This window comes from Camelus bactrianus, chromosome 4, assembly GCF_048773025.1.
Source record: "Camelus bactrianus isolate YW-2024 breed Bactrian camel chromosome 4, ASM4877302v1, whole genome shotgun sequence".
Lineage (NCBI taxonomy): Eukaryota > Metazoa > Chordata > Mammalia > Artiodactyla > Camelidae > Camelus > Camelus bactrianus.
This window is the reverse complement of record NC_133542.1, coordinates 13,590,375-13,608,091: the sequence shown is the minus strand read 5'-3', so window position 1 is coordinate 13,608,091 and position 17,717 is coordinate 13,590,375. Positions and strand designations below refer to the sequence as shown.

The following is a 17,717-nucleotide window of genomic DNA, read 5'->3' as shown; positions in this document are numbered from 1 at the left end:
ATAAAGACACTTCTGCTAAAATACAAATATGTGTATGTGTTCTAAAATAAATTTTGTATTAGTTTTTTTTTGTTTTTTGTTTTGTTTTTTTTTTTTTTTTTAGAATTAACCTTTCTTTTCGTTTACCAGTTCCAGGATCATGGCAAGATAAAGAATATATTTGTTAAAGAAATATACCAAACACACAAAAAAGACAGACTAGATGATGGTTATGTGTCTTTTATTTGTGACATTTGAGTTCCTAAGCTCACACAGAACTGATTTCATAAATATCCTTTAGTCTTATCTTACATTTCTAATTGTTTTTCATTGTTAGCCTGTTTTTGTAACCAAACCCTTTATTCAATCACACACAAAACTAAAATTATGCTAAATCTTTTTTCTGATGCAATTAGAAAAGACACTGAAAAACTCTGAAATTAGAACACTAAAAGCTAGTAAAACAGCTTACCTGTCAGATTAGAAATGGACTCTTCCCTCTAAAAGTTACAAAAATCCTTATTTATTCATTGAAAACTTCTTCCCCAGAATTAATAACTGCCAGAGGGAAATAGCCTATTATAAAAGTTTTTTTGTGGATATATTTTTTAAAGCAGGAAAAAAAACCCCATTATTTCCAAAACACGCTTTGTTTGGCTAATTCTAGGAGAGAATCGCCTATTTCCTCGAGAACCAAAATGATCAAAGCACAAAAGACAACGGTATTATCCAAGTGACACATCAGACTCCTTTTAGTAATTTTGCCTTTGTACACATTTCTTGAAAACATGGCTGTACTGTTTCTATGATACTTCTTTTTCTCACAGTGTGATACCCACGGGATGTGGAAGTGATGAAAGGTTAGAGACCATAGGAAGGGATGTGCTTCCATCAATGACCTGAATGCTGAATTGGTATAATCACCACAAAAAGACGACAGGAACCCTATCCAAGTCCCCTAATGCTTTGCCAATTGACGAGGTGATTAAGACAAAACAACACAGTGTAATCTTAGGAAGAATGCTAAAGGTAGGAAGGAAGCTCAAGAAGATAAACCTAAACCAAAATGGCAGAAGAGAATATAGAGGAGGATTTACTGTGGGCAAATATAACAAAAAAGGAAATTTATAAATGTATAAAATCACGTCAGCAGTTGATAAGGACACAATACAGTTTGGATAAAGCATGCAGTCGTTTCTTATACGTTCACTGCTGGTTGCAGCCATAATGCACAGTGCCATGGAGAGCCTTGGGAAGGTTTCAGGTTGAAGTATAGAAATGTTCACAGTGGGGCAACAAGACTTCCAAGAGAATTCTGCCAATGGGAGATGACAGGGAAAGAAGACTGAAGGACAGTTGGTAACAGTCTTCAAATATTTAATGTGCAAATAAAGCTATCATTTCGTATGTTCTTACTCATCCTATATCATCCCTGGATCTTTGTTAACTTGGGACACTAGACAAGGTGAGCTGAAAATCAAAGATAGCTTGGCTCAAGTTGAATGAAAGGATTTCCGATGTAAACTGGTCTGTGGGTTGTACAAGAGGATGAAGTGGAATTTCTGTGCCTGAAAATCTTTGAGAGGAGAATCAGTTTTTCATCTGGAATGTTAACGATACAGGTTGGGAGGGTAGAGGGAATGGATTAAGAAATCTCTCAAAGCTGTCTCCATTTATCCTGGCCCTCAGAAATGAGAAAACACCCCAGGAAGAAAAAATCAACAATCTCAATCTCAGAAGCAGAAACTGACTCTAGATGAGTATTCCTCAACCTTTTTTTTCTTTTCATTATCACCCTCCTAAAGAGCCGAATCATCCCCCTATCCCCAGGAAATTGTAATACTACACACACACTTTGTATCTGCATATATACTATGGTCCCTGGGAGGGCCCTGACCCAGTGTAATAGCTGAGATTCCTCCCACCCACAACCAAATCAACTTCTGTGCCCTTGGGCAATCACCTTCAATGCAAATACGTGCTGTCTAAAATAAACCATTGGTCTGGGGAGTTCCGGTCAAGATGGCGGAGTGGTAGGATCATGAGCTTGCCTCTCCTTGCAACTACAACGAAACCACAACTGAATGCTAAACAACCATCAAAAAAAGACTGGAACCTAGCAAAAAAGATCTTCTGCAACTGGAAACATAAAGAGAGAACCACAGCAGGACGGTAGGAGGGGCATGCTCGCGATATAACTGGGACCCATACCCACTGGGTGGGCCCCATACCCCCCAGGTGGGTGACCCACAAGCTGAAGAATACTTAAGTCGCAGAGGCTCTCCCACAGGAGTGAGAGCTCTGAGCCCCACATCAGGCTCCCCAGCCTAGGTTCTGGCATTGGGAAGAGAAGGAGACCCCAGGACATCTGGTTTTGAAGGCCAGAGCAGCTTGGCTCTGGGAGCCTCACAGGACTGGGGGAAACAGAGGCTCCATTTGCTTGGGAAGCGTACACAGAAACATGTGCATCAGGTCCAAGGGCAGAGGCAATGATTTCATTGGAACCTGGGCCATATCTGCCTGCTGGATTTGGAGGGTCTCCTGGGGACGTGAGGGATGGCTGTGGCTCACCCAGGGGACATAAAAGCTGGTGGTGGACATTCCGGGAGTGTTAATCTACATGAGCTTTCCTGGAGGCTGACATCTTGATTGGATCATTAGCACAAAGACCTAGCCCCAGCCAACAGCCTGTAGGGAAGTCTCAGACCAAACAACATACAGGGTGGGAACACAGCCACACCCATCATCAGACTCCCTAAGCCACAAAGGCCTCTAGACACAGCCCTCCTCACCAGAGGTCCAGGACCAAGCTTCACGCAGCAGTGGGCAGGCACCTGCCCCTCCTGCCTGGAAACCTGCATAAACCTCTAGTTCAGCCTCATCCACCAGGGGCAGATACTAGAAATAAGAAAACAATAATCCCAAAGCCTGTGGAAGGAGTCCACAACACATAGAAAGATAGATGACGTGAGGCGGCAAAGGAATATCTCCCAGGCCAAGGCACGAGATAAAATCCCAAGAGAAGAAATAAGTGATGAGGAGATAGGTAATTTATCTGAGAAAGAGTTTAAAGTAATGATGGCCAAAATGTTCAGAGAACTCAAGAGGAGTATAGATGCACAGAGTGAAGTTTTTTTAGTAAAATAAGCCATCAGTCTGAATGGGAGGTCACTGAGGATGTAGAAAAAAAAAGATATATATTTTGGCTCTGGCTATAGGGGCCACACAAATTCTCATTAGCCAGCAGACTCGCGTGTTAGCTGCAGAGGTAAACTTCTTGCTTCCCCTTCCCTCTGTTAAATGGGAAGAGATGGATTTTTTGTCATTGCTATGTCATCTAACTGCAAAGGCTGTAATCTTTGGGAAACCCTGGAGCTCTTTGAGAATATTAAGAAAGGAAAGCACATATATGAGCACTGGGGCCAGGTTAACCTAGCCTCTGTATCTCCGCACTCCAACCCTTTTTAAAAAGATAAGGTGACGGCAAATCAATATTAGAACCATTTCTGCATAGAACCTGTTAAAATGCTGTGTGTTCATTAAATGTGAAGTTAAAGATTCCAAAAAAAAAAAAAAAAGGAAACACATATACACAGTCGCACACTCTATAAAATGTATGCATACTGAATTTCAGAGCTTTCTAATGAATCATGGAACTTTGTAATGACTGGATCAGGCAGATAATGCCTGAACCCACTGATCAAGCTTAGTATCTATAATAAAAAGGAACTACTGGGCATTGCATGCTTCTGGATGTGATGCAAAAGGAAAGAAACAACATCACTTATGTAGTATTCTTAATAAAAACGTTTAACCTGAATCTAATAATGGGGAAACAATCAGAAAAAAATTCCTGATTGTGGGCACATTCTACAAACAAACCGGCGTGAACTCTTTCGTAGTGTCAGTGTCATGAAAGACCCCCATACATGTGCACGCAGACACAGAGACCACACACACATATGCACGCCACACACACACATTAGAGAAGAAGGCTCACCCACTAAACAGAATGACAACTAAGGGTATACGGATGTTCATTATAATCTTTCCTTTTTGAAGTTTCCACTTTGACATTTCTCAAAATTAAAAAGAAAAATTCATGCATACATGTATTATTCAACAACAAAAAAAGTGAAACAGTGGGAAATGAGGGAGAACGAGCCAGGTTAGGAGGGAGGAACAACGTGTCAATCTCAGACCCAGACAGCAGGAGATGCCCTGAGGGGCTGCCAGGAGCCCAGATCTCCACTGGCTAGGAGATGTCCTTAGGATGTAGTTAGGCCAAAGAGATTAAAAAAAAAAAATTGCCTCTGATGATTTTCTTTAGAATTTGCCAAACAAAGTTCCGCAGGAAGAAGAACACTCTGTAATTAAAAAATAAGAGGTTTGCCAGCACTCATGCTGGGAGGACTGACTAGTGCAGTGAACAATATATTCAGGAGGAAATTGTTCCAAGAAGTTCCAAAAATACCTGGATTTTTTAACTGAATGGAAATTTCATAGGCACAAACAGTTAATAGCAAATAACCTTAAAAAGAATTCATCACCAAAGTTTTCAGAGTCCACCATCCTACTTAATTAGGCATTACTAAAAGGCAGGAACCTTGTCCACTTTTTAATGCAAAACTCTGACAGTTTCCCACGGTGCAAAGCTTCAGAGTTCCTCCTAGGGCCTGGGCTCCAAGCTGCCACTTCTCGGTCCCACTGACCAACACTCCACGTGGCACGCATTGCATACAGCAGAGGTCGGGAAGAGGGGATCCTGTGTCTCTGTTCTCGGCATCCTTAGGACAGAAAGATATTCTTTCAGCCAAAAATGAAGTAGCAAAAAATCTTTGCCTATCTTATCCTCTCAAAGATACTAAGGAAGCAAACAAACAAACAAAAAAGGCATATTGGTCGTTGATCAGAGCACAATGAGGTGGAGAGAGGTAGCAGCAGCGTTTGGATTCCGGGAGACAACTTGGACGGGATACGGAGTGCGGGTTGGTTTGCTGGGTAAGGTCAACGCAGAACACCACCGTGCCCAGACAGCCAGCCCTTCCTCCGTTTGGACAAAGAAAGATTTCATGCCTTCCTAGGCTCTCCTGGCAGCCACAAATGGCTGTAACACGTGACGTGTAATAAAACGACACAGGAGCTGTTTAGTTATTCTTTAATCAGGATCACATTAAGATGCACTAACACAATCTTATCTACACCCCTCCACCAACTGCTATTTTGTCCAATTCAAACCATCGCGGGAAGTGTCATTACCCCCTCGTCCCAGGCTCTCAGGATCACCACAGTTTTGCGAATGAATCAGAGAAGGCCACATTTCTTCAGCTAAAAGTCACTTAGCTTTCAAAAGGCAGGGTGTAGCACAGAATGATGCTGTCTGCTGGGACAGGGACACGGGGGAGGATGGAAGAAGGAAGATGGCTCCAGCTCCACTGTTACCTTGGCAACCGTGGCACAAGCATCATCCAGGCAGAAAGTAGCTCTGTGTCATAACATCATAAGGCAGAGGAAGGGAGTGAGTGGAGGAAGAGAAGGAAAACTTCGGCTGGATCTAGAAGCTCAGAGGGCTGGCTGGGAAGATTACCAGGCAATGGGTCAGGCATCTGGGCTGCACGCACCAATTACCCATTGTACTTTTGGTTTTTTGGTTTTTGGTTTTTTCCGTTGAAATTTCAGTATTGTGTAGAGACAGCCACCACACCCTTTAATTAAGAACAAATGCTGCATTAATCTGACTCAGGACTTCTGCAGATCACTCTTGGTCATTTATAACTTCTTTTATTGCTCTCTTCTGGGAAACAGGGAAAACTGTCTTGAATGGAAGCAACAAGGAATGGTGTGGTTATCAAAAAACACATTCTGTTCAGGGTGAACTGGTAACTCGTTAGCCTTTGACTACGGACCAGTCTCTTCCCTGCAGGGAAAGTGTAGTGCAGACCTTGTTCGGGGCAGAGACAAGCCATCCGCTGGGAAAACTGCCTATGGGAGAAATTGCACTGATGCTGCCGGGCGGGCCGCGGGCCTCTGAGCAAGACCACAGCATCAGGACCGGAGCCTGCAGGGACCGGACAGGAAGGCTCATTAGAGAAAAGCTGGCTGTGCACCCAGAGTTCCAAAATTCACTGGGGACTAAGAAAACACGTGACAGAAAAGGCGGCTGGCCGACAAGACAGGTAAGTGGAAAAGTACAATTAGGTATCTCAGTCTCAAAACCTGAATTCCAGTAAAGCTTAGGCATTAGGTCACAGGCAGAACTGCGACACACACTTAAGTGCAGAGGCTTCCTTCCTCCGGGAGGATCCGATCGGAGACAGAAGGAAGGGGGCCGTCCCCCTCCCAGCCAGGTCCACAGGTCGTGGCTAGCAGCACTCAGAGGGTTAAGAGCACATGAAGTGAGTGGGAACATCTCTTGGGAGTCACCGCTGGTCTCCAGCTCGCCTGCTCCTGGAAGTCGGTGCATCTTTTCAGCCAGGGAAGTCTCCCTCCTGCCCGCCCAGGACTCCAGGAGGAAACAGCTTTCCTCTTTCTTCCGAAGGGTAAGATGGGGCGTTAGTGACACATCCTGCTCGTCATCTCTTTCTGGAAAGCAGGGGGAGAAGGATGGTTAGGAGTAACTATAAGCAAAGCAATGACTTGTTGAAGGATTCTGAAAATACCCTGGCAACCTCTGGAGCCTTTAAACAAGAGACTGCAAGCATGGCCCATGAATAAGGCTCAGCATACAGATGTGATCCGTCTGGTCTGCAGTTTGTGTTTTTGTTTTTGTTTGTTTCTGTTTTTTGTTTTTTAAGCAAAGCACTGTTTAAAAAACTTAGCTAACTGACAAAAATCCAGGTTGCTCTCTTTTTCTGAAAAATTGCAAGATCTGGAGCCAGTGGGCAGCTGGAGTTGAGAAAGGTTGTCCTCTTCAGATGGAGAAGACACTTTCCAGTTTGCCCCAGTCCTCACCATGCCCAGCTGTCTTCCCAGCGGGAGCCAAGTATCACTTACTGATTGACATGATCATTGGATTTAAGCTGTTGTTTTTCTTAGAGTAGAGCAGAATTTCTCTTACTTAAGTTTCAATCAAAGATGGAAGAATGAAGGACAATTTCAGTGGGTACAAGTCAAGAAAAGTGGGAGGGACGACATTTCTTAAAGGAAATAGAGAATATCCCATTTGTGTCTGATAGGCAACCGCAACCAGCTGGCCTTTCACCATCTACACCATCGGCCTGGCTCTTGTGGGCATTCATAGATTGCAAATGCGCCATCTGTTCTCTTTCTCTGGGCCTCTGTACAGGCGAGACCCTTGCCCATGGCTCATTGCCGTTCATTCTCTCAACTTAAGCAAGAGGACTTGGACCTGCCTGAGAGGTCTTCCTACACTCCCGCCCCGCCCACTGTGGATCAGCCACTCCCTCCACCTGTGCCCACCTGGAGTCTTGCACACCAGGAGCCGGTGTGCACGTCCTTGTGTGTGCATGGACTCTGGGCATGTCTTTTGGCCCTACTGCACTGCGAGCTCCTAAGTAGCAGGAAAAAGAAACCCTAAGTCACAGCGCGGGGTCCATTTTGCATCCCCCACCCTTAGCACGGTGCCTAGCACAAAGCAGCAGCTCCTCTTTCATCCCCAAAATGGCCTGGGCCGCAGGCTGGGAAGGAGCCCTACACCACGCGGGAGGACACGTTTCATGTCGTTTTAATTAGACGAATGAGCTGCTTCTGAGTTCCATCTGCTGCAGAGCTAACACCAGCTGCTATGCCTCCTGCGCGCTGACCCTGGGTCACCCCCCAGCCCCCCATAAAATAGGAAACGTCTGAGTCAGAGGAGCTTGCCAACAGAGTGCCAGGTGCTCAAAGGCTCTATGAGAAAACTACATCGATATGTTGGTTAAAGAAATAACCATCTATGGAGGGGAGGGTAGAGCTCAGTGGTTGAGTGCATGCTTAGCATGTGCAAGGTCCTGGGTTCAATCCTCAGTGCCTCTGTTAAAAAAACAAAACAAACAAAGAAAACCCCAGAAATAACCAACTCTACAGAGCAGAATCTGGGCTTGTACCAGGTACCAGGTGCCTCGGATATGCTGCTCTCAAGGGGCTGCAGTCCATTAGGGAGACAGAGATGTAGATTACACACTAGAATACGATGATGTCAATGCAAATATTTAGAGCAGGACAAGTCCTAAGGCCCAGTAGAACCAAACCCACTCACATTCAGATCCCACTCTGCCCTCACTACCTCCCTGTGCGGCCTCCCTGAGACTTCGGGTCTTCTCCAAAGGGGTTCCTACCTAGGGATGCCTTCCGGAACCGCCAAAGCTGGGCGTCATCTCCTCTTCCACCCTCCCGTGGCACCCATCTTCACAACTGGAATCGTCTGTTATCTGCTTCACTCCCACCTCCTGGATTCATCCCTTGTAAGATCCCGTAGGATCCATGGAGAAGGGGGCTGTGTCTGATGTCTGCTGCTGTGTTCCCAGTGCCTGGCAAGGGACGACTGATAAATGTTTGTCTAGTCAAGCGATGAACGGGTCCCCAGTGTCCTCATCTGTGAAATGGACCAGTGATGCCTGCTTGAGGTGACTGGGAAGGTTGGAAGTATTGAGAGATACAGAGACCCAATTCATTCATTCTTGACTCTTCGGAAGCACAAACATGGCAGCAGCCACTGGGCGCTGGGAGGAAAGAGACTTGAGAGGACTTCTCTGAGAAGGTGCCCACTGAGATGGACTCCACAACTTAGAGGAGGGGGGTCTGATGGGTGAGGGTGGAGGAATGGGGACAGGGAGGAGGGGCTGCAGCTGGAGGGGTGCACGGCTGAGGAGGAGCCCACTGGGAGTCTGGTGCTGCTGTGGCGGGAGCAGAGGGGCCGGGGCAGGATGGGGACGGCGGCGGGGCGGGGGGAGACTGGTAAATGGTTCAAACACGGACAGGTAAATGTTTCACAATGGTTCACATAAGGATCCAGGGCCCTCGTGTCGGGGTGGAAACATGAAGACAATCTTAAAAGGAATCTGCTGTTCCTCTGTTAAGCATCCAAAGGTTCTTGTGTTTTTGGTTAACTTTTGGTGACTGAGACAGGAAAAATAAGGTGGGAATGCAAAGTGTGTGTGTGTGTGTGTGTGTGTGTGTGTGTGTGTGTGTGTGTGTGTGTGTGTGTGTGTGTTTGGGAAACAAAGAGTGAAGGTGAGATCACGGGATGAACACAATTTTGGCTTCCTAACTAATTCTGAAACTTGCAATGGGTCAGAATTACACAAAGAAAGGAACTAGCACTTGTTAAACTAGCACTAAGTTAACTATGAGGTGCAGGAGCTTTGGGTGGTTATATCATTGCCTCTGTAAAACTCTGAGGGAAGAACTGTGATCTCTGTTTGACAGAAGAGGAATCCGGGCCTCAGAGCAGAAGTGATGTGCTCCAGGTGAACCAGCAGGTGCCTGCGTCAGCCTCAGAGTCTTAACGATAACAGCTGCTTCCATCAAACAAAGGTCTGCTGTCCCTCAGTCCCCGTGTCCCTCATGTCTCTACATATATTACTTCATGTAACCCTTAGCCTGACCCTGTGAAGTCAGATTTGTCGTCCTCATTGGACTGATGAGGAAACAGGCCAGAGACAGAGAATAACTTATCAAAGTCACACAGAAAGTGGAAGAAGTATACACAGTACTATGTATAAACTAGATAAGCAACAAGGACCTCCTGTACAGCACAGGGAATATGTTCAATATCTTGTGACAACCTATAATCAGGGGAATCTGAAAATGAATATATATATATACACATAACTGAATTACCTTGTTGTGCACCTGAAACTAATGAAACTCATACAACATTGTAAATGAACTACAATTAAAAAAAAAAGAAAAAGAAAGTGGCAGAGTGAGATTTAAACTCAGGTTTTTCTGAGTGCAAAGTCCAGCTCTTTCCACTACACATGACCATGATTTAAAGCCTTTGAGACAGTCTTATGAATATGCATTTGGATGATACTGACTTATATTAATTAACATATATTAATTATAGACGGTTGCAATCATTCCTGAATTTTCAAAATGTAAGAGATATTTTTCCTTTACCCAGACTGATGCCACTTTGAATTACAAGTGCAATGGGTAAACACTAAAACAATTATGCCACTAAAAGACTATGAATACTAGAAGTATGGAAGAGGTTTTTTGTTGTTTTTAAAGAAAGCGAAAGAGGGAAAGTTTGAGAATATTTGAACAAAGCCACTGAGTTAGTCTGTGAAAAGCCAGGACCAGTGCTTTCCTCACCACGCTGTGAAGTCTCAAATGCAAGAGAAAAACTGTTTAGGGGAGGCCTCTTAACATTCTTACAGGGAAAGAAGGGTTGAAATACATCCGAAACTTGAGGAAGTTGGATCCGCCCCTCAAAAGCCTACAGGCCTTCACAGCTGTATTCTAGCAATTTCCCACCGGGTGGCGCCAATGAGCCAGTTTAAAAAATACCCGATTCTGAGGGAAAGACCTAAACCAAAAAAACCAGCCAATATTGGGTTCTACAGCTTTCCTCATCATCAGAGGCCCAAACACATTCCTTCCCAGCACGGGGAGTGGCCTAAATAACTCCTACCCAGGTTGCTCTTCAGGGATAAATTTGCCATGGCAGTAGTTTCCGAACCCACCGTGTTAAGGCCACTGAAGAACTCTAACAGGTGTTTAAGAAGATTCTGCAGAAGTGAGGCACATTTTCTGAGAAATGTTCACAAAGCATTTGGTTTGTATATGAAGATTTTTCAAGCACTTGGAGTTTTAAAAATCCATCCTTAAGAGTAAAGCCAGGCTTTGGTTGTGCTCACTCAGTGCCACTGCTTTAATGTAAGCCAGTAACTGACTCTGTCAAGTCCCTGGTTCCCGACTGTCAGCAGTACAAATTCCACGCTCTGCGGCCTGGCAAACAAAGCCGCTCCTAACTGGGCACACCCACCCTGCTGCTCACCTCCTGGTGAACCCTGGCCCACTCACCACACCTGCCAGGCACACGAGACTCCTCCAGACTCCAGCATCCATGGTCTATCAAGGTATCTAGTAGCTTCTCACGGGCTGTTTCTTCCACCTGGGAAATGCTTTCTGCCCTTCTATGCCCGGCAAATTGTGACATCCTTCAAGATCTAACTGTCAGTTCCCAGAAAGGGTTAATGAGCTCCCTCTTGGGTTCCCCCAGCACTCGGCACACACTCACACACATGGCTTCCTGCCAGCACTGGGATTCAGCCTTTCATTTTGCCTGAATCTGAGCAGACCCTTAAACCTATGTTGTCTATTAATGAATGATGAGGGATACTTTGGTCAAGTCATGTAAGAGTGTGTATGGTTTGGTCCAATTATTTTGGGAAAAAATATAAAGTATGGGTCCAGCATGATGATTTTACCTCTAGGTAAATAAAATAATATGCTTTCTATTTCTGATATCTCCCTCTTACACATTTTCCGGACTTTTAGATATTTTTAATACACATGTAATTTTTCCTAAAGAACATAAACGCCAGCCATTTAAAAGATCCAAAGAGAAGTAGACCAAATCTTCAAACTGAAATCATATCCAGTTTTAGAAATGAAGTTAAAAAAAGAGTTTTGCCTAGTCTTTCTGGAGAATGGTGGTGGTGGATGAATTCGACATATCTTTTGTGTAAGAAACTCAGCCACTTCTGATCTAAACACTTTCAAACTAGAGATTTTTGCTAGCCTTTGCAGGAAGTTTTTCCTTATACGCACTGAACAAACTTGCACGGACTCTAAGAGTCAGATCTTACTCTTACCTCTCGATATAGTCATTTTCAGAAATGGCCACGGAGGGCAGGGAAGTCTGAATGACTTATTCCAGGTCACACAAATAATTTCTGACCTGGCCAAGACTATAAAGAAATCAACTGACTCTGAGCTTAGTACACCAGACCAACACACATTTTACTAACTTAATTTTGACATGGAATAGAGAAAAAAAATGTTATGTCTACCAGGCATCAGTCATCATGTGCACATAACAATTTTAATAAGTGAACTATAAAAATTATAAAACAAGCTCCAAAAAGCAGTGACAGAATCAGAGAATCACAGACTACTGTTAAAGCTGGGAGGACAATTGGCTATGACCCAGTTCAACACCTTCATTTCAGAGATGGGAGGGAGTGGGCGACTCACCTAAGGTGGCATCGCTGATAAATGGCAGAGCTAGGACTCCTGGCCTGTGGACGCTCTACACTTGATGTTGATTTGAGAAAGGCAACTTGTGGAAACAAGGATTTCTTAGAGTTGCCTCAGTGTGCTTCAGGCAAAATCCCTCTTGCCTTATTAGCTCTCCTTAACCTAAACCTGAAACTTACATGGCTCTCCACAGCTGTCAAACAAAGTCCCAACTCTAGCAGCCAATGCTTTTTTCTTGATCTGAACGCCTCAACCACTCAGCTTCACACCCTGTCACTCCCCAACTCTCTTTCTCTCCTGTTGAACCCATAGCAATTCCCATATATATGCTTTCTTTTGCTCCTCTCTTCTCAAAACACCTTTCTCCCAGCACCTTCAAGGTTCCCATCAGGGTCACTTCCTCAGGGACGCCTTCTCCTACTCTCCCCATCTTGGCCCTAAGAAGTCTTCTTTTCTGGTTTCCCGTGGTGCCCACAGCCCCTCTCGTGTTCTCTGATTGTTTAGTTCTTTCCTGGTGCCAGCACGAGGTTGCTCCTGAAGAGATGACCCATATCTGGTTTCTCTTTGGACCCCAGTGCACAAAACCTGGCTTCTACCAGGTGCTTTAAAATTATTTGTTCCCTAGTCTAAAATCCAATGAAGAAGGATAATTCTTAGGTGTTAAGAGACTCAGTAAAATGAGAGGTGGAGGGAAGGATGCACTGAGTACCTGATATGGCAGACATATATTTATTTGCATATTGCTTTCTTAAAACTCTGCGAAGTAGGCATTGCTTTTTCTAATTTACAGATGAGGAAATGGAGGCTCAGAGAACAGACATCACTTGGCCAAGTTCACATCGCTAGCAAGTGGAAGAATAAGGACTTGAACCCAGCTTTGAGGGACTCAAAAACAAAAACAGGTCAACAAACAAAACATACTATTTCCATTACTCCACTGGGGGGAAGAAGAAAAGGGGTGAGGCTCTTTATTTTTCTAGTGTTTTAACTTATCTGTTAGGAATAGGAGTGCTACAGCAACAGCGTGTGAAAGCCTATTTCTTGTTTTTAATTCGTCAGCTTTCTGCTAATTCTGAGATACAAGAAGAAGAAAATGGGAGGAAGAAATACTGGAAATAAAGCAAGGATTGAGGAAGAACAGGACACAAAGAGATGAAAGGACTGTGGGTGTAGAATGAACACTGTGCGGAAAGCTTTGTGAACATGACCTTTGTGTAAGTGGGCCCCTCCCCTCATCAGCCACCATGAAAACCCCAATGGCTTCAAACATGGTGGGTTGAAGTACACAACAAAACGTTAGATTTGGCCCTAAGAGGGAAGTAAATTGTATCTCAGCTAACAGAGCAGAGGTATACACACACACACTTCCCTTCTCCAATAACGGAGCCTCAACAACACACTCTAAAGGCACTATGTTAATTAAGGTGGTGGTTGCTGAAAAGAGGAAAGTAAAAATCCGCGGGTCCATCGGAAGAGGCCGTCCGGGGGTGGGGCTCCTTTTCACAAGTGCTTCCTTGTGACCAATCAGCAGCACAGCCCTGCCCCGCCCAGTTCCGGGCCCGCCCCCCAGTTCCGGGCCCGCCCCCCCAGTGCCAGACCCCAAGCTGGACTTGGCTACATCTCACCTCTCGTCAGCCCCCAGCCTCCTCTCAGATAAAGACAGATTTGGGCAGGTGGGTTTGAACTGCAGCATGAAATACAAGGGACAGCATTTCTGGCTGGGCTGGGGGACAGGGCGTGAATAACAGGGAAATCCTGTAACTGAGAAGACTTCCATTCCCGATGGCAGGGTTACGCTCCCCCGGGGCTGTGGCCAGGTCAGAAAGATGACTTCCTGCAGTGCCTTTTATCCTACAAATTCCATTTCTTAAAGACTCTAAAACCTCCCAGTTGTATCCATATTATCCATTTGTTTCTTCTGCTCTTGGCTATTTTCCCCTCCCCTAAAAAGTAGGTGGACTGAAAATTTTAACCATCTCGAAAATTCCATTTCTCTCATGGGTCTTCACCCCCCACCCCTCACCCCATCCCAACTGTGCTGTTGTGTGTGCTAAGATTTCACCAGAACCACCCCTAGTCCACTTCCCCCTCAGGGTCCTCAGCTCTGGCCAAAACCCATTTCCCTCCGGCCATGTTTCTACCCCGGAGGTCAAGCAAGTGTTTTCCTTATCTCGAGACCTAACTCAAGAGAAGCAAAAGCAAAGTCCCTTTGGAACCAGCAGTTTTCCTGGAGGAGCGCGGAGGCTGAGAACTAAAAGAAATGTGAGCCGGCATCAGCAAGGATGCTGTGATGGTCAGCTGACCGCGCAGGGCAACATGGATGGACTGGAACCAGGGCTCAGCGAGGATTCTCCAGTATCCTGACACTGTGAGAAGCAGGGCCACGGTGCTGTCAAAAGAACTTCAGGAATGAGGGGAGGTAGTTTCAAAGGAGGAAGTGGTATTGTGCTAGGCATTTGATTATGAGGACCAAAATCGGCTGTCGGCTGTCGAGGTCTCCAAATCATCCAGTTTGGAGGACTCAGAATGGCCCGTGATACCCCATGGCCTTGGGATTCCAATGTGGAGCCAAGGTTAAAGGTCTACACTCTCTAATCCGTGCTGGTATCATAACCAGCACCGGCTGGAAAGGTGCTTCTGAAGATTCAAAAAAGTGTAAAAGCAAAACTCCATCTCCTACCAGATCAAGTCCTAGCAAGTTCAAGGGACCGCAGGGTTTCAGGACCTGCCGCCCGCCTCTCTCCAGACTTGCACACATCTTGCTTCTGTTTGTTTCTGCACCGAGAACTCAGTTTCCTCAACCTGCTGAGAACACACCCATTCATCCTTTCACACCCTGCTTCTGTGTCTGTGAGGGTTACAAGACATCCAGAAAGAAGCCAGAGCGTTCGGGGAAAGGGACCAGGACTCCAGGGGTGAGGAAGGAGAGAAAGGGCGTCTCCCTTGGCACTGATGGGCAGTGTTTCTCTTCAAGGGGGAGCCCAGAAAAATAAAATATCAGGCTGCTTGCTGCAGGGAAGTCCCTGGAACAAGAGCGAAGAGAAGAAAAGAAAAACAAACGAGCAAACCCCAAACATCCCCAGCCACTCTCCCCATCCTCCCGCCCCATTCCCTGTGGCAAAAGTGGTCTTCAGAAGGTGGAATCAAGGGGGTGGGGGTGGGGGGCAGTTCCGGCTGCCTGGGGCGCAGGATGGCCCTGCATCTCACGACCCCAGCCACGCAGCTGAGGCCACCTCTCCCCAGCAGAGGGGTTCCTCCTTTCACTTTTGAGAAACCATAAAGCTGCATGTATCAGAGTAACAGTGACCTTTATCCCAGGGCCTTGGCGATTCCAGGGGAAGGGCACCTCCCACTCCAGGTAACTTCATGGGTGGGGCCTCGGGGCAGGATTTTTTAAGGCTCCCTCCTTCCGCCCACAGGGCAGGGCCGAACCAGTGAGCATGAGTCAGCCTCCACCCACAGCAGCACCCCTTGGTATGTTCCGTAGGAGTGCGAGCCCAGTTGTCTCCTTGGGTGAACTGGACCACTCAGAGCTGGTTCCTGAGACCTGCAGAAGGTTGGGAGCACTGCGACCTGGCCCTGCAGACTCTCTGTTGCCCCTTCCCCTGCTCAGCACACCTCTTCTGGCCCTCAGGGCCTTCGAAGTCCTGAGGATGCTGCCCCTGCCCAGTGGTCCTGTGGGTGGGGCGTCTGGGCAGGAAGCTTCTGTTCCGCAGGGCCAGGGAAGGAAGAGCAGGTGCCTTGGGTGAGAACCAAGCATGGGGCTGGCACATTAGGAAAAAAAAAAAAAACTATTTCTCTTAAAGTAGTGGTGTCTCTTTAACAGGAATTGGAGAAAGAACTCCAGTGGGGGGACTGACACTTACCACCTTAAATGATTTTTGGAACAAGGCTTTATCCATATAGATAAGTAGTGCTAGGTCATAAAGGTCACAAAGGATGGAGGGAGCAGAATGGCGCAGTGCTGTCTGAGCCTTAATATATCAACAAAAGTGCACTGTGTTGCTAACAGAGTTGTGTCTGCACTTCCTGCCCATCTGTGTATCAAGCACTGTGCTCAATGATGAACGCTCATCACTTCATTCATTACTGATTACAGCCGTCTTACGGGGTGAGCATATTAACATCATTTTACAGGTCACAGAACTGGGGTTAAGGACCTTGGTCAAAGTCATGTAGTTATTAGGGTAGCCAAGGTTGAAACTTGAAAACTTGTCTCCCTAACCAGACCCCTGCAGCCCAAGGCCTCGTGCAGAGCAGATCTCTGCATGTGCTTTCGGCTGAATCCTTGAGCTGGTGGCAGTACAAAGTCAGCCCTGAGAGTGGGGTGGGCGGGGGAGGGAGACACGGGCGTGACCAGTGGAGCCACCCAGGGGAAGTCCACAGCTGACTTTCCTTGCTAGCATCTCAAGTCTGGAGTCTGTAAGGCAGGCAGGGCAGCCAGAATACAAACATTTAAAAACAATTCTGCCAACTTTAAGTATACACTGGATCCAACCATCACACAGGAATTCAAAGTGTTCTTTCTGCATTCTTTTAGGAATGTGGGTGGCAAATAAGCCAAAAGAAATAAAAATAGAAACACGGCAGGCCAGACCTCCCAGCACAGGAAAGAACATTATTTATTTGATTAATTCTGTTCCTAAACAGCAGCCCGTATCACTGCCACGGAGGGCAGTCTTCATGGTGTATGTGCACGTGTGTGTGAATGTGTGCAAGTACATGCATGCCAAGTACATATACACGTATGCATGGATAGATAAACACACAGACCTCCCACCCACAGAGAATATTTATTCATACTCATCTGAGAGTCAAACTGCTCTTCTTTCCCCCAACCCTGCAAACATTAAAAATGTCACTTTATGTAAACACATTCAGTCTCTTGATTTACACTGGTTCTTGCACAGGCAGAGCTGCACATTTTTGAAGTGCTCTCCTTTAACCCCAGGAGATGGGTTGTGGACCACAGTGTGCCACCTCACGAAAGCCACAGCATGAATCGAAACGTTTCATCATCACTACATTTCTCAAGAGCTCCTCACCAGACCCCACAGGGTTTTAACGTCCTGACTTGCTCTGCAGCTCTATCGACAGTGCCCCCACCTTGCCCCCCATCTTCTTGCTGGCACACTGTTAGCTCCTGACTGTCACAGTGCGTGGATCCAGCCTGATGTCTGCTCACAGCGATGCTCCCTATAACCCAATGAAGCACAGTACCGTCCTCTCTGGTGGTCCTCTGCAACTCCCTGCACCTTCCCATCTCTGCCCATGTCCTCCACAGCCTGGCCTGGGGTCTACCTCCCTGCCTCCCACACTCTGCATTTGTTGGCACAGCCAGACTGGTTTCTGGTAGATGCTCCTTAAGCCCACTGTTTGGGGATGAGCCAAGGGTGACGATGCATCCATGGCCTCAGAGGGACGGAACAGATTTCAGCGTGGCCCAGGGCCCACCTGTCAGCTTGCCCAGCTCTTTGAGGGCAAATAAGGAATTCTCCCCCATTTGCTTCTGTTCCTTGGCCCTTCCATGGTGGGTAGGGTTGGGGAGGAAAAGGCCCACGGTGAGAAAGCCCTTCCAGTCTGGGTTA

The 17,717-nt window shown here is 46.3% G+C and overlaps 1 protein-coding gene across 7 annotated transcripts in view; it reads right to left on the bottom strand.

The window, feature by feature from the left end:
* MOB3B (MOB kinase activator 3B) overlaps nt 1-17,717 on the bottom strand; it is a 191,878-nt gene that overhangs the window by 9,418 nt on the left and 164,743 nt on the right. For 5 of the 7 annotated variants that reach the window (XM_074361488.1, XM_010957890.3, XM_074361487.1 and 2 more), the window contains exon 4: nt 204-6,561. The exons of the other annotated variants lie outside the window; for them this stretch is intronic. In XM_074361488.1, the coding sequence (XP_074217589.1) occupies nt 6,532-6,561 (30 nt within the window). In that variant the 3' untranslated portion in view covers nt 204-6,531. Of the gene's footprint in view, nt 1-203; nt 6,562-17,717 lie in introns of those variants that run through there. 7 annotated transcript variants of the gene reach the window in all.